Source organism: Trachypithecus francoisi, unplaced genomic scaffold (genome assembly GCF_009764315.1).
Source record: "Trachypithecus francoisi isolate TF-2019V2 unplaced genomic scaffold, Tfra_2.0 Lachesis_group13, whole genome shotgun sequence".
Lineage (NCBI taxonomy): Eukaryota > Metazoa > Chordata > Mammalia > Primates > Cercopithecidae > Trachypithecus > Trachypithecus francoisi.
Window position 1 is genome coordinate 50,375,575 of NW_022681458.1, and position 14,291 is coordinate 50,389,865.

The window sequence follows — 14,291 nt, forward strand, 5'->3', positions numbered from 1 at the left end:
ATAATTAGCAGCAGCTGCTACTTGCACAGAATTTTGAACAGAAAATATTTTACATCCCGAATCCAAGTATTTCAGAAGTGTCTAACGTCAAATGAAGTATTCTGCCTTTTTTAAATTTAAAACAAAGAATAACAATTAAAGTCTTCATACTTTTATAGAACTTTAAAAAAAAACTGACAAAAACATTTTCTGAAACTCAAAAGAGACAGCTGCACACATCTGTCAACAACACATCTCTGGAGTAAAAGAGACACTTAATGCTTTAGTACAGTACTTACATGTGAGGGCTCAGTTCATAAAAATTTCTGTTCCTGTATTCTTCCACTTTCTCTGGTGAATAAATGGGCAAAGACCGGTATGGGTTAACAGATATAACCACACTTCCAATGTATGTCTGCAAAAGAAAGAACAAAACATGCTCATTAGTTAGTACACAAAATGTATTTTAACGCCTTAAGCTTTAGTGTCGTATGGTTTTGACCTTTTAAAATCAACACTAGTTCTGCTTCACCATTCATTGTATACATTTTAAAAATGCTTTGCATCTCTGAAGACAGATGGTCAACAATGTCTACTCATTTTGCTGATAAATGGAAAGCATACATTTATATATTTAAAATCCTTTCAAAATATATCTCTGAACTAATCTATGGTTCTAGGTAAGAGTTCTCCAAAGCCCTGTCATATTTTCCACAAATTCTGCTACCAACTACTGCTAACTGTAAGCAAGAGCCATGCTCTCCCTGATTCTAGATAGAGCGATAGTTCCCTTCTTCTCTCATCTTTTTCCACCTTTTCAGTCAACAGTAACCCAGGGTTCCCTTCCTCCCTACCCACACCTCATAGGGCCTTCCCTTTGGTATTGGCCCTCTGCAAGTCTGTCAATCTTTCTACAATGGGCTCAGATCACATTCAATTCAGTATCAGAGCTACAAGTATCTCTTGGACATTCAAACCACATAATCTCATTATATCCAATATAATATAATATTAGAATTTTAGTGTCAAATTTAAATGTACTTTCCAGAAAGTACACTTAACGTCAACATTTAAATTTAATGCCAAATTTACATTTAATGTAAAATTTAAATGTACTTTCTGAGGGATCAATGCTGTATTTTAGCATGCACTAACTTTCTCTCACTGAACTTTAAACCAAAACACAATTTCTCTTCCTTTCTACTTCGACCCTAAATTCCTGGCAGCATCAGTGGTGCTGGTTTAGTTCCTTTTGTGCAATGCCAAGGACAATGCCACAAGCAAAAGTCACTTAACTGTAAATTATCTTGGCAGCTCCATTTTTCCCTTCAGTTTCAACATCATAAAGACAGAAGGGGGAGAAAAAGATGCCAACAAAAGTGGTAAAGTGATAAACTAAGTGATAAAGTGATGAGCGATAAAACTTTTAAAAAGAAAAAGGTTCATAAAGGAAAGAAAGAAACAAGGGGAAAAAAGACCTCCAACTTCCCACCTTTCCAATGTCATCCCACAAAAGGTTGCATTTTTAGAGCAACAAGTTTTTCCAGCATTACCACCACTGGGATTCAAAAAGACTGTCAGATTTTTCTAGAAAATTAAACAGAATAGAAAATGAATGAATGTAGAAAAAAGTCAGAAATGCTGACTTTTTTTTTTTTTTAACAGGGGTCATAATGATATTAATTATGAAGGACTTTCTCCTATCTAGGAAAGCTGAACAGGTTATATATATATAAACACATTTTCATCCTGTAAGAATATAATCTTGTCAAGGGTGGACAAAATTGCTGTTGTAAAAGGAGACTCTCAGTTCCCATGTAATTTTTCACATTTATTTCTAACATTCTATCACCAGGACCCAATTAATCTGGCCTGACAAACAATGACAAGACTTTCTCAAGGTTTTCTGGTTGTCCTCACACTGCAAACCACTTGGGAGATGGGAGATGTCTCCCAAGGACAATGTCACAAGCAAACATTAGAAGGGAGGTGCCTGACACTGAATACTTGTCTGAATAGCTTCTAGCTAATACATTAGAATTAGTAGCCTTGGTAAATATGAAAATATAGCCACTGGTTATTTCTTTAACATCTGCTGGTTAAAAAATCAGCCTTCTTTAAGTAGAAAAGTACTATTTGAATCCTTCTCCCTTTTTAGGTAATTTCTTGAATATAACAGTTTCTAAAATACATTGATTTGCTATTAGCAGAGAAACCACTTACTGAGTTGCTCTTTAAAACCAAACTTCACAGTGGCTAAATTCTTGATGAAAATCTTCCTCTGTGGCATTCTTGCATAGAGAACAAACTCGTGCCTCAAATTCAAAATCAAAAACCATAGCAATAAGTTGTAAGTTTCTCTTTGTTCCATGTGACTGTTATACATACTGAATTACGTATGTTTGTTTTCCCCCAGCTGCATCTCCATCACCTAGAACAGGGTCTGGTCCACCACAATGTAAAATAAATATTTGTTAACCAAATGACCGATCACATGGGGTATGTTCATCACTAATTGGAGGGTACAAGCCACTGAAACACATATAATTACTCCTGCATTGAAATATAACACCAAATATACTATACTCAGTGCTTAGTATTTTAATCAGCCTGTATGCCATGTGTTACTGTCAGAGGTATTTGAACCACAGCAACCCCATCTTGAATAGGGGCTGGGTAAAATAAGGCTGGGACCTACTGAGCTGCATTCCCAGATGACGACGCATTCTAAGTCACAGGATGAGGGAGGAGGTCAGCATGAGATACAGGTCATAAAGACGATGCTGATAAAACACGTTGCAGTAAAGAAATCAGCTCAAACCCACCAAAACCAAGATGGTGATGAGAACGACCTCTGGTCGTTCTCAGTGCTACACTCCCACCAGTGCCATGGCAGTTTGCAAATGCCATGGCAACGTCAGGAAGGTATCCTATATGATCTGAATATGGGAGGCATGAATAATCCACCCCTTGTTGAGCATATAATCAAGAAATAACCATAAAAATGAGTCTGCATATGGAGCAGCCATTCTTTATTCCTTTACTTTTTAAATAAACTTGTTTTCACTTTACTGTATGAACTCACCCCAAATTCTTTCTTGCATGAGATCCAAGAACCCTCTCTTGTGGTCTGGACTGGGACTCCTTTCCGGTAACATTACCATTGAACAAATCCCTAAATGTCGTTGGACTCTGGTAGACTGTAAACAAACAGCCAGAACAATGCTTTCCATCCCTGCATGCACTTCCCATTTGAAATGTGACTTTGTTACTTTAAAGATAGTTTATTTCTCCACTCCTTCAATTTGAATTTGTCCCACTCCTTGAATTTGAATTTGTCCCTGTGACTTGATTTAACCAAAGGGACCTTAGCAAATGAGACACAAGTAGAGGCCTGAGAAACGTTTGTGTATTAGGATGTGTCTCCTTTTTTATGACTGTGGCTGGAAGCCATGATGTGAATGAGCTTCAGCTAGCCTGTCAGAGAGGTCCTGTGGAGAGCTAAGGTATCCTGACCTACAGACTGCTAACTATTAGACATGAGTGAGGCCATCTTAAACCATCCAGCCCCAGTAAGGACACCAGATGCCTAAAGCCACATGAGTGATTCCAGGTGAGATGAGAAGAAAATATACAAAGATAAATTCAGGCTAACTTGCTATCCCAGAGAATCATGAGCAAATAAATGGCTGTTGGTGTAAGCCTTAAATTTCTGAGAGGTAGTTTGCTAGATGGCAACAGTAATTGATACACCTATGTAAACCAAAAATAAAATTCTAAGGCCCCCCAACCATCAGAATGGACTTCCTCCTAAGCTAGGGTATTCTAAAATTTAACCTGAAAGATTGGTTCAGGCCATGATGGGAAGTGGGGGTCGAACATGCCTCATTATACCTCTCCAGCATTAACATCCACACAGACCTTAAGTTTGATAAGAAACGTTTACAATCCATTGTCTCTGAAGTCGGGTGTGATAAAACTTTGGCCTTCACAATCTCTTGTAGCAACCCACACATTCCTTTCTATTGATAACTCTTTTAACCAACTGCCAATTAGAAAAAATTTAAATCTACCTATAACCTGGAAGCCTCCCTGCTTCGAGCTGTTCTACCTTCCTAGGCTGAAGTCTCATGTCTGCCTAAAATGTCCCAATCATCTTGGGCGTATGTTCTCAGGATCTCCCACGGAGGGCTGTGTTATGGGCCATGCTCACTCAAATTTGGCAATAGAATAAATCTCTTTAAATATTTTAGAGTTTGACTCTTTTCATCAATACCTACATGACTCAACAAACTAAAAATGGTGCCAAGCAGGACAAATTTTATCCACCTAAACAAGTAAACACTAAAAGAAACTACGCTTTCTCTCTCCATTCCACTTTATACAGTACTGATATCCTCTTTATCCTCTAACCTTGAACTCCTAACAGGTTTGTCCTATATCTGACCTTTCTGTTTATGGATTTCTTCCTTAAAGTTCTATGTGCATTAGCCAACGGTTTAAATATTCCTACACGGGCCAGTAGAATAACTCAAATGTTCACAGTCACAACTCTCCTTCCTCTCAGACGCAGAGAGACATTCCTGATAGCAGCTGATTGCTGGGTGGGGTTTAAAATTCTACTCTAGTTTTAGGTAGCTACCAATTCTACATTCGGGTGACTACAGCACCAGATTAAATCTCCTTTTCACGGATCAGAACAATAGTGATCAGACAGTTCATTTTTACATCAATTAACATTTGGACTTGTGAATCAGATGCATTTTTTTAAACAAACAACTGCATACTATTTACAGTTGGTATTTTCTTATTGCATCACGCTGTAAAGAGGATGGTAAACCAACTCATTATGAAGTAATCAGCCCAGCCATTTCTGGGATCACCCTTCCACGTTTCTGAACCTCAGCTCCCCTAAGCTCTCATACGCCACCACCAACATGACAGTGGAAAGCTCCCTCCATGCCACTGCTCAGGGGGCCAGCCTCTGACACCCAGGAAGGGAAAAGAAAGGAAAGAGACGTGGGAGAGAAGAGAAGCAAACAAGAATGAAAGAGAAGAAAAAGGGGAAAGGGAGAAGAAAAAAGCTCTACCTTTCTATAATTGGCACATACAGATAGCAAGGTTATACTTCATTTCTCAAGGGCAGACACTGAATCAAGAATGCACAAACATTCTTAAGTCAAAACCATCTCGACCTTCCTATTTCAAGTATCTCTAGCATTCCAAAACAGATGTCTTGTAAATAATCAAGTAATACTTGAGTGTTCCTAGCATAATCACCATGAAAACAGAGGTCTTTTCTGGAGGACATTCGATCTAGCCACTTCCACTCTCCAGACCACAGTTCAGAAGCCAAAAGAAAAGCCCTTGAGTAGTCAAAATATAACCTAAAGGCCACGTGTGTTATTCTATAAGAAAGTTCTTTCAGAACTCCAATCCTCAGAGATTCTACTTCAATGATGCAGGGAAGGGCCAGGGGTCAGTACTTTTTTAAAAGAGACCCAACATAAACTAATGTGGAACCAGGGTTGAAAACCAATGTCTGTAGCCCTTCCCTTCCAGACTCACAGGACCAGGTTTTACTTTCAATTGCAGTAACCTGCTAGTGCTGCTGCTGGCTCATCTTCTACCTCACCTTCCCCTTTAAATACTCCTATGGAATTAATTCTGAAGCAAAAGAAAATTCCTTCTAGCCTCACTCTCATTTTAGCCACATTTCTAATAAACTTGGCATAGTCTCAACAGATTACAGAAAAACTGCAGCAACATCAGAAAATTGGAAGAGGCAAAAAGGGCCGTACTATAGCTGTGTATATTTGAAATGTTTGATTACAACTCATTATAAGAAATAAAATTTCTGTCACAACCAGGTATGTGTATGTATGTCTATTTATGTGCACACACATATACAAGATAAAAACCTCACAAAACTAAAAGTATCCTTTACCGTATGTGATACATTGATATTTTTTGTTGGATTCTAATATTTCTTACAAAATTTTTAAAAAACTGTTGGCCCTAACCCACTAAATGATTTTCATGAAGCAATTAATGATATGAAACTTACAGTTTAAAAACCTGTGCTACACAGCACTCCTTAACCTTTCTTTAGTTGTTGATCCCCTTTGAGATACCAACAGAAGCAATGACTCTTCTCTTTGGAAAAACACACATGCACATCAAAGTCTGCATACATGTGATATACCAGGTTAAGACTCCCTCTGCAAGCGGAGAAACAACGGCCACTAATAGAAAAGGTAGAGTAGGGAGGGACAAAGAAAGAAGAAAATAAGTGAAGTGATGAAGATAATTCAAAAGTATAAAAATATTTGTAGTAAGACCCAACAGCCCCATGGCTTAGCTGGCCCTGACTTCTTTATTATGGCACTAATTGGGAATGCAGGGTAATAATCAATAGCCAAAATGAGTGTACTCTGTTTTTGATGACAAGGATACATGCAATACACTTTAGAACGATATCTAACCCAAAAGTTAAATATTTTAGCACAGCTTTAAAATTCTGTGGGTCTCAATAATGTGTAACATTTCTTCGCAAAGTCAGATACATGAAACATTAGCACACATACACAGAACAGTCAGAATATTTCCAAGTCTGTATATAAAACTTTTTTAAAAAGTCAGAATAGTTTTCATATCTCTTCTATCATAATTCTTTCCAGAGTAAGATAGAGATCTTTAGAAGTCCTAAATCCTGAAAGTTTACATTTCAGTTTCTCATATATTAAAATTTATAATTAACCATAAATAATACATGTAAGAAAATCCCATAATGACCTATTTTTGCCATCGTGTACTTTGATGCTTTTTTTGAAATATCGAATTCTCCCAAAATCTATTTTTAAACTTTCCGTTTGCTGGGCTCTAACTAGGCATCCAATCTGTCTACCTACCTGCTTCCTTATTTTCTTCAAGATGAATTTCAGTTATTTGTTTACATGTCTCTGGAGTTCCTTAAAAACTCATCCTCAACCTATTGAATAGCTGGCACAGAATATACACTTACACACCTTTCTGCTAAACTACTCCCAAATCCCCAAGAGATAGATACAAATTCTCTATCTTAATGTCCATAACAAAGGAGCACAAAGAAGTTAAGTGATACCACCACATTAGCTAGCAGAAGTGAAATCAAGACAAGGAGACGTCTGTTAGGCCTGGGAAGCTTTGGTAAAAAGCACACAAGAAGAACGGAGGAAACTTGCATTGCACAATGCCATACAAAGCATCATCAACCTTAGTGTAATAAAGCACTCCTCTGTTAGGCAAAAGCCTCCCATTTTACCACCTAAGAAATCCTTCTACCACCAGAAATAAACAAAACAGGAATGGAAAAGATCTTCTAGTTACAGGGAAAATGTTTGATCTCACCAGAAAAGATTCAATCATAATCATTCTTTAGCTTTAAATCAGGAACGTGGCGATGTAAAGGCAATATTTATTTAAATATCTTAATATGAACTAGTCTAAAATAACATCAAAGAAATATTAAAGAAGGTATAGGAATCTTCTGCATCTCCAAGAGTCTCCAAGTCATGTTACTTTTGCCTCTAAAGCATTGGGCTGGCGCAAAAGTAATTGCAGTTTTTGCCATTACTTTCAATGCAAAAATCACAATTGCTTTTGCACCAACCTATAGTTCAAATCCAGGATGGGCCAGGATTCAGGTAAGAATAACCCATCACAAGGCTGCACAATCGCACTGACTGATAGAGTAAGTTTAGGCTACAAACCATTTTACACGCAAGCAACAAGTTTATTAAGGGCTAACTTTATGCAAAACATCATGTTGGGCATGGCAGGAAAGATATTGAAGTTCCTACTGTCTGTGTGCCTGGGGAGTTTATAATATAGCTTAGGAAGTGAGTCTTTTAGATAGAAAAACATAAAATTTAAGAGTTAACTATTCTAGACATTAAAACAGATGAAACAGGATGTGATTCCCGGCTAAATGAGCCATTAGTCTGATTATCTTACTGTCCAATGAGCGCTCCCGGGTTAGATAAAGAAAGGTCACTATGAACTGCAGAGGTCTAAGAAAGCTCCAGAGAAGACAGAGAGCTTGAGCGGTCTAAAAGGATGGGAATGATTTGGGCAAAGTAAAGTTCCCCCAAAGAGTGACATAAGATGTTAGGTTTCAGGTGATAGCTGAATGCCACCCACCCACCACCTTTCTTTCTTCTTCTTCTTTTTTAAGCTAAGCTATCGTCTTCAAAATATATATATTTTTAAGTATAATTTGCCAGGGACTCAAACAGATATCTGCACACCCATGTCTGTAGCAGCATTATTCACCATACCCAAGAGGGGGAAGTAACCCAAGTGTCCAGCAACAGATGAATAGATAAAGAAAATGTAGATACATACAATGGAACACTGTTCAGCCTTAAAAAGGAAGGGAAGTCTGACACGTGCTACAACACAGATTAAAACACGGGAGAGGCACAAAGGCCTACCCAAACACATACCAAAGACAGTGAATGGAACAGCTTCCCTAAAACAAAAACATCCCCTGAGTAATTACGACTGAAATAAAAAATTCTTACTAAAGACAAGCCAGGAAAAAAAAAAGACTAGAGGGCTTTGAACTTCACATAAGGATTCTGAGCTTGAGTCCAAAAGCAGTTTTGAAGCGAAAAGTCAGTGGGGGTGAGGGGCTTAGATGATGAAACTGATGGGATTTTGAACCCAGATCATTCTGACCTAAGTATGGTGTTTAAGCTCTTTACTCAGATTCCACCTTGGTCGTATAATAATAATAATTCTTCAATGTATTTGAAACATTGTGTAAGCCTTGGCTCCAAATTAGCTGGTAAAATTCTTCAGTTTTGTGTGAACATGGGCACATTATTTAACTTTTCCACGTCCCCAGTTTCCTCATCTCTCTTTTTTTTTTTTTTTTTTGAGACAGAGTTTCACTCTTATTGCCAAGGCTTGAGTGCAATGGTGCGATCTCGGCTCACTGTAACCTCTGCCTCCCTGGTTCAAGCAATTCTCCTGCCTAAGCCACCCGAGTAGCTGGGATTACAGGTGCCCACCACCATGCCCAGCTAATTTTTTTGTATTTTCAGTAGAGAGGGGGTTTCACCATGTTGGCCAGGCTAGTCTTGAACTCCTGACCTCAGGTGATCCACCTGCCTCGGCCTCTCAGATTGCTGGGATTGCAGGCGTGAGCCACCGCACCTGGCTTGAGTTTCCTCATCTTTACAAGAAGAAGCATTCTAGCTCCTCCCTCATCTAATTCTGAGGATTAAATGAGGTTGTGTGTCAAAACACCAAACACAGCACCTGACACACAGCAAGCATTCCATAAATATTACCTATTATAATTATATAAATTTAGCTGGGCTCTACTGGAATCTATTGGCTACTGTAAAGAGCCAAATCAGGACTTGAAAGTCTATATAAAATATGTTAATATCATGGCTAATTTCATTAATGAGTCCTACCATACCAGCATCTTGAAAACTTTTATAAAATGGTCTGTTTTGTTTTGTTTTGTGTTTTGAGACAGGATCTAGCTCTGCCACCCAGGTTGGAGTGCAGTGATGCAATCCTGGCTCACTGCAGTCCCGATTCCCAGGCTCAAGCCATCCTCCCACCTCAGCCTCCTGAATACCTGGGAACACAGTTACACGCCACCATTCCTGGCTAAGTTTTGTATTTTTGGTAGAGACGGGGTTTCATCACGTTGCCCAGCCAGGTTGGTCTCGAACTCCTCGACTAAAGCAATTGGCCCGCTTCAGACTCACAAAGTGCTGGGATTACAGGCGTTAGCCACAGCGCCCAACCCAAAATGGTCTTTGTATACAGGAAATTGATGAGTTTTCAGATAAGCACATAAGGCATGTCTTAATAGAACTAATATTAAAAGTCTAAGATACTAAGAAAATGACTATACAAGACAAACCAGTGGGAATCCTCAAAAGTGACAACATGCTAGTCACTCCAATATGAGGAATCTACTTCCTCCTTGGGTCTCAGACCCTGGGAATTTGATCACAAGACATTAAGATGTCATACGCCATGGTGTTTTTAATTAGACATCTGTAAGATTTCCAAAATTTACTTGCAGATGGCTTTGGTTTTTTTTTTTTTTTTTTTTTTTTTTTTTAAAGACACAGTATGGTCTATGAAACGCTTTGGTTGTTTTTTAGACATAGTTCAAAACTGTGCAAAATGCCTAAGTAAAAATTACAAGTATAAGGTGAATAACAGACTTAGGTGTCTATTTGGGCCTTATATTTCTAAAAAAATGTAATTCAGTGTATGCATCTCATGTCTCCAGCCTCAGAAACATATTTGTGATGCATATGCAATAGATATATAAAAATTGATGCTAATAGCCTAATTTTACAGGGGGAAAGAACTGGAAACATTAGAAGGTTTTAAATAACTTGCCCAAGGTTTCTAAATCAGTGGCAGAAGCAGAGTTTCATCCCAAAGCTCTGCATCAAAGACTATGACAACAGGACAGGGAACAGTGACTTGGTCAGGCTCTTTCAGCTGCTTGGCATCTAGGTCTATTTCCTGTATTAATAAACTCACCTAGGAACCCCTGACAACTATTCCAAGCTATAACAAATCTGGGACCTGACGGTGATTATGGGTCCAGGACAGCTCTATGAACCAACACAACCCAAGTTTGTGAAGATTTCCTCTCCAGTTCTGGTATCAGTGATCGCCCCTGCCCATATCTCTGCTTCCCCCCTTGTTTCTTTCATGCCTGCTGCAAGTTGGTTCCCTCACTTTCTACTCCATCAGCTGTTCACTTCAAAGCCTCTTATTCATAGGTTCTGTTTTGCCTGTGGCCTATCATGTCCTCTTCTCGACTTCGTCACCCCCAGCATCTGGATCCCATTGATTTTTTTTTTTTTTTCAGTATTTCTCAATTCAAAGTTTGAGGAAAGAATCTAGCCTTGCTCATCTTTTTATCTAAGTTGTGCCTTAAATCACTGGCCTTGGGTCAGGAACTCATTCAGAGGCCAGGACGTCCCACAAACCGTGGCTGCCGACGGTGGCCGCAAGTTTGTCAGGCACAGTCTCTGCTGCCTCGTCCAAGACGTGCCTACACTACCATCATATTATACTCTTGTTCCTGGGCTGCAGCCAGTCATTTCAGACTATGAATTAAAGAACTATATATGAGTTCAATGCCACGCTGAAATACTGGCTAAAAATATCACCTCAGGCAGTCTTTATTTTAGAGCAGGATAATACAATACTGCCATATCTTCGTTGAGACAAACTGTGTCATGAGACAAGTATTTTCCAAATATATACCATTCTCCAGACTTAATAAAACTCTCTTAACTAAGATACAGCATGGTCCTGTGGTCCTGTGTTAAAGGGATAATACTTGCAATACATCTATAAAATAATATTTCTATGGTTAATTGAAAGTAGTAATGTAACAAAAATGAAATCTGCTATGAAACAGGAACTGCTATGAAAGGAATACAGAAAGAGGGAAACAAGTCGGCAGGGAGGGGAGAAGAGAAAGAATCTAACTAATGAAAATATCAGGGTCTTGGCTAGGCTCGGTGGCTCATGCCTACAGTCCCAGCACTTTGGGAGGCCGAGGCTGGCGGATCACTTGAGGCCAGGAGTTCAAGACCAGGCTGGCCAAAATGGTGAAACACTGTTTGTACTAAAAGTACAAAAAAATTAACTGGGTGTGGTGGCATGTGCCTGTAATCCCAGCTACTCAGGAGGCTGAGGCAGAAGAATCGTTTGAACCCAGGAGGCGGAGGTTGTAATGAGCCAAGACGGTGCCACTGTACTCCAGCCTGGGGGACAGAGCAAGACTCTGTCTCAAAAAAAAAAGAATACATCAATGTCTGAAACCCTGAAAAAAAGTGATTCTGATTTCCAAGTTTTTCAGACAGTCGGGGCACCTACCATGCACTCCACTTCCATCACATGACAGGCACTGGACTAAGATGTCCCTTAATCCCTACCACAACTCAACAAGATAAGTACCACGATGACCATTTATGGGTGAGAGAACTTCTATTCCTTACAGTGGTCACAGTGACTATAAGTCACCAAGGTTCAAACAGGTCTGTCAGCCAAAAGCTCACACCTTTACCAGTACGCGATGTCATTTCACCCTCCACTCCTTCCAAAGCAGAATTTGGACAACAAAATAGCCTCTCTTTAGAAATCAGGATGATTAAAATTTTTCTGCACTATGGATATACAACAGACACAGATGTATGTGTAGAGGGGACAATTGAACTGGCCACAGAATTAACTGGCCATGTGTTCTCCATGCTGAACTGCTTCCTTTTCCTCCTCTCTCTTGTGCTCATGAAGGTGAAGGACCATGTGCAGCTGTCAGTTACTTGCCATCCTGTGAACATGATGAAATATAATCTCCTCCCAGTATCTTCTCCCACCCTCCACAGTGGGGAAAAATCATTGTCACAGCTGCTATCACTTTTCCTTTGACTTGAGAGCACCATGTAATGATCACCTTTGACTTTAGAAATGAATGTCCTTGCTCCATGTCACGTTGGTTCATGTCACTGCACTGTTGAGCAGCTCAATACATGGCAGGAATACTGATTATCATTTCAATTATTTGTGCAGGTCATTTTCAGATTGCCTCGTTCCAAACCTACACATTCTTCAATATCATACCCAATTATTTTGAAAATTGAAAGGGCTTCTGTATCAGTAGTATCCTTTGATGCTCGCAGCAACCATGGAAAGTCAGCAGGACTATCATTAAGAGCATGGACTCTGCAGCTGGACTTTCTGGGTGTGAATTTCAGCTCCATCACCTACTCACTATGTGACCTTGGACAGTTACTTAGCCTTTATGAACCTCAGTTTCCTCATATGTAAAATGAAGATAATTTAAAAACCTATAGTACATAGGACTCTAGTGAAAATTAAATAATACATGTAAAGTGCTTAGAACAGCAGCTGGTATCAATAAGGAAATAAAAAATGTCCTTTGTTATCATTTATCATTTTACCCACCAATAAGAAAACAGTCTCCAAGGAGTTAACTTGTCCCAGGTCTCACTAAGTGGCAGGGCCAGGACTAGACATCAAGTTTTTGCTTCTTAGTGCCACCATACTGCTTCCAAAAGATCTGACGTCAGGTTTTAATTTCTTCCAAATCAAACCTTAGGTTTAGCTTCAACCAGAATATTTAAGTTAATGCACTGTAAGTATTATACAAATATTTCAAGTCCTATACAGTGCCTCCATGATGAAAAAACTCTCTAAGTTTGGTAAACAGCAAATATGTGTCAACTTTGAAAATTCTAAGAGGACCATTTGACCCAGCCATCCCAATACTGGGTATATACCCAAAGGATTATAAATCATGCTGCTATAAAGACACATGCACACGTATGTTTATTGAGGCACTATTCACAATAGCAAAGACTTGGAATCAACTCAAATGTCCATCAATGATAGACTGGATTAAGAAAGTGTGGCACATATACACCATGGAATACTATGCAGCCATAAAAAAGGATGAGTTCATGTCCTTTGTAGGGACATGGATGAAGCTGGAAACCATCATTCTCAGCAAACTACCGCAAGAACAGAAAACCAAATACCGCATGTTCTCACTCACAGGTGGGAACTGAACAATGAGATCACTTGGACACAGGAAGGGGAACATCACACACCAGGGCCTGTTGTGGTGTGGGGGGGAGGGATAGCATTAGGAGATATACCTAATGTAAATGACAAGTTAATGGGTGCAGCACGCCAACATGGCACATGTTTACATATGTAACAAACCTGCATGTTGTACACATGTACCCTAGAACATAAAGTATAATAAAAAAAAAAAAAAGAAAATTCTAAGAGGAAGAAATTTTCCAATCACCAAAGCTTGTAGGAAAGTTTGCATGAGTTAAAGCTGGCAAGTTATTAGCAAAAATGACTGTCCAAGAGATAGACTGTGCTCAGAAATTAGACACATTTCCCTTCACCTTCATGATTTGCTGTTTTTCAACAGCTTTATCTAGGCTTCTAAAGCTGTGCCTCCATTTCCAACATCAAAGCTACACTCTGGAAGGCACACACAATTTGTTCTCAATGTTTACCTTAATGGTCTACCTTGGCAGCGGCCAGAGTAAGCTGAGCACTACTGATGGCAAACCACTCACATACAACCAAGTCTAGGCATTCTATGTTAACAGGGCTGGGATCCCTCCTCCTTCCTTCCCTACCTCATCTAGGTGGGATTAAAGGTGGCATTAAAGATTGCTCTTCTTCCACGTAAACTCTGTTGGGTCTGGATTACCTGGGTCTGCCTGTCT

The 14,291-nt window shown here is 39.2% G+C and overlaps 1 protein-coding gene across 5 annotated transcripts in view; it reads right to left on the bottom strand.

Moving 5' to 3' along the window:
* The window catches only part of MYO1B (myosin IB), a 183,437-nt gene that overhangs the window by 130,155 nt on the left and 38,991 nt on the right, over positions 1 to 14,291 (bottom strand). For all 5 annotated transcript variants that reach the window (XM_033230805.1, XM_033230810.1, XM_033230808.1 and 2 more), the window contains exon 3: positions 279 to 394. In XM_033230805.1, the coding sequence (XP_033086696.1) occupies positions 279 to 394 (116 nt within the window). The remainder of the gene's footprint in view (positions 1 to 278; positions 395 to 14,291) is intronic.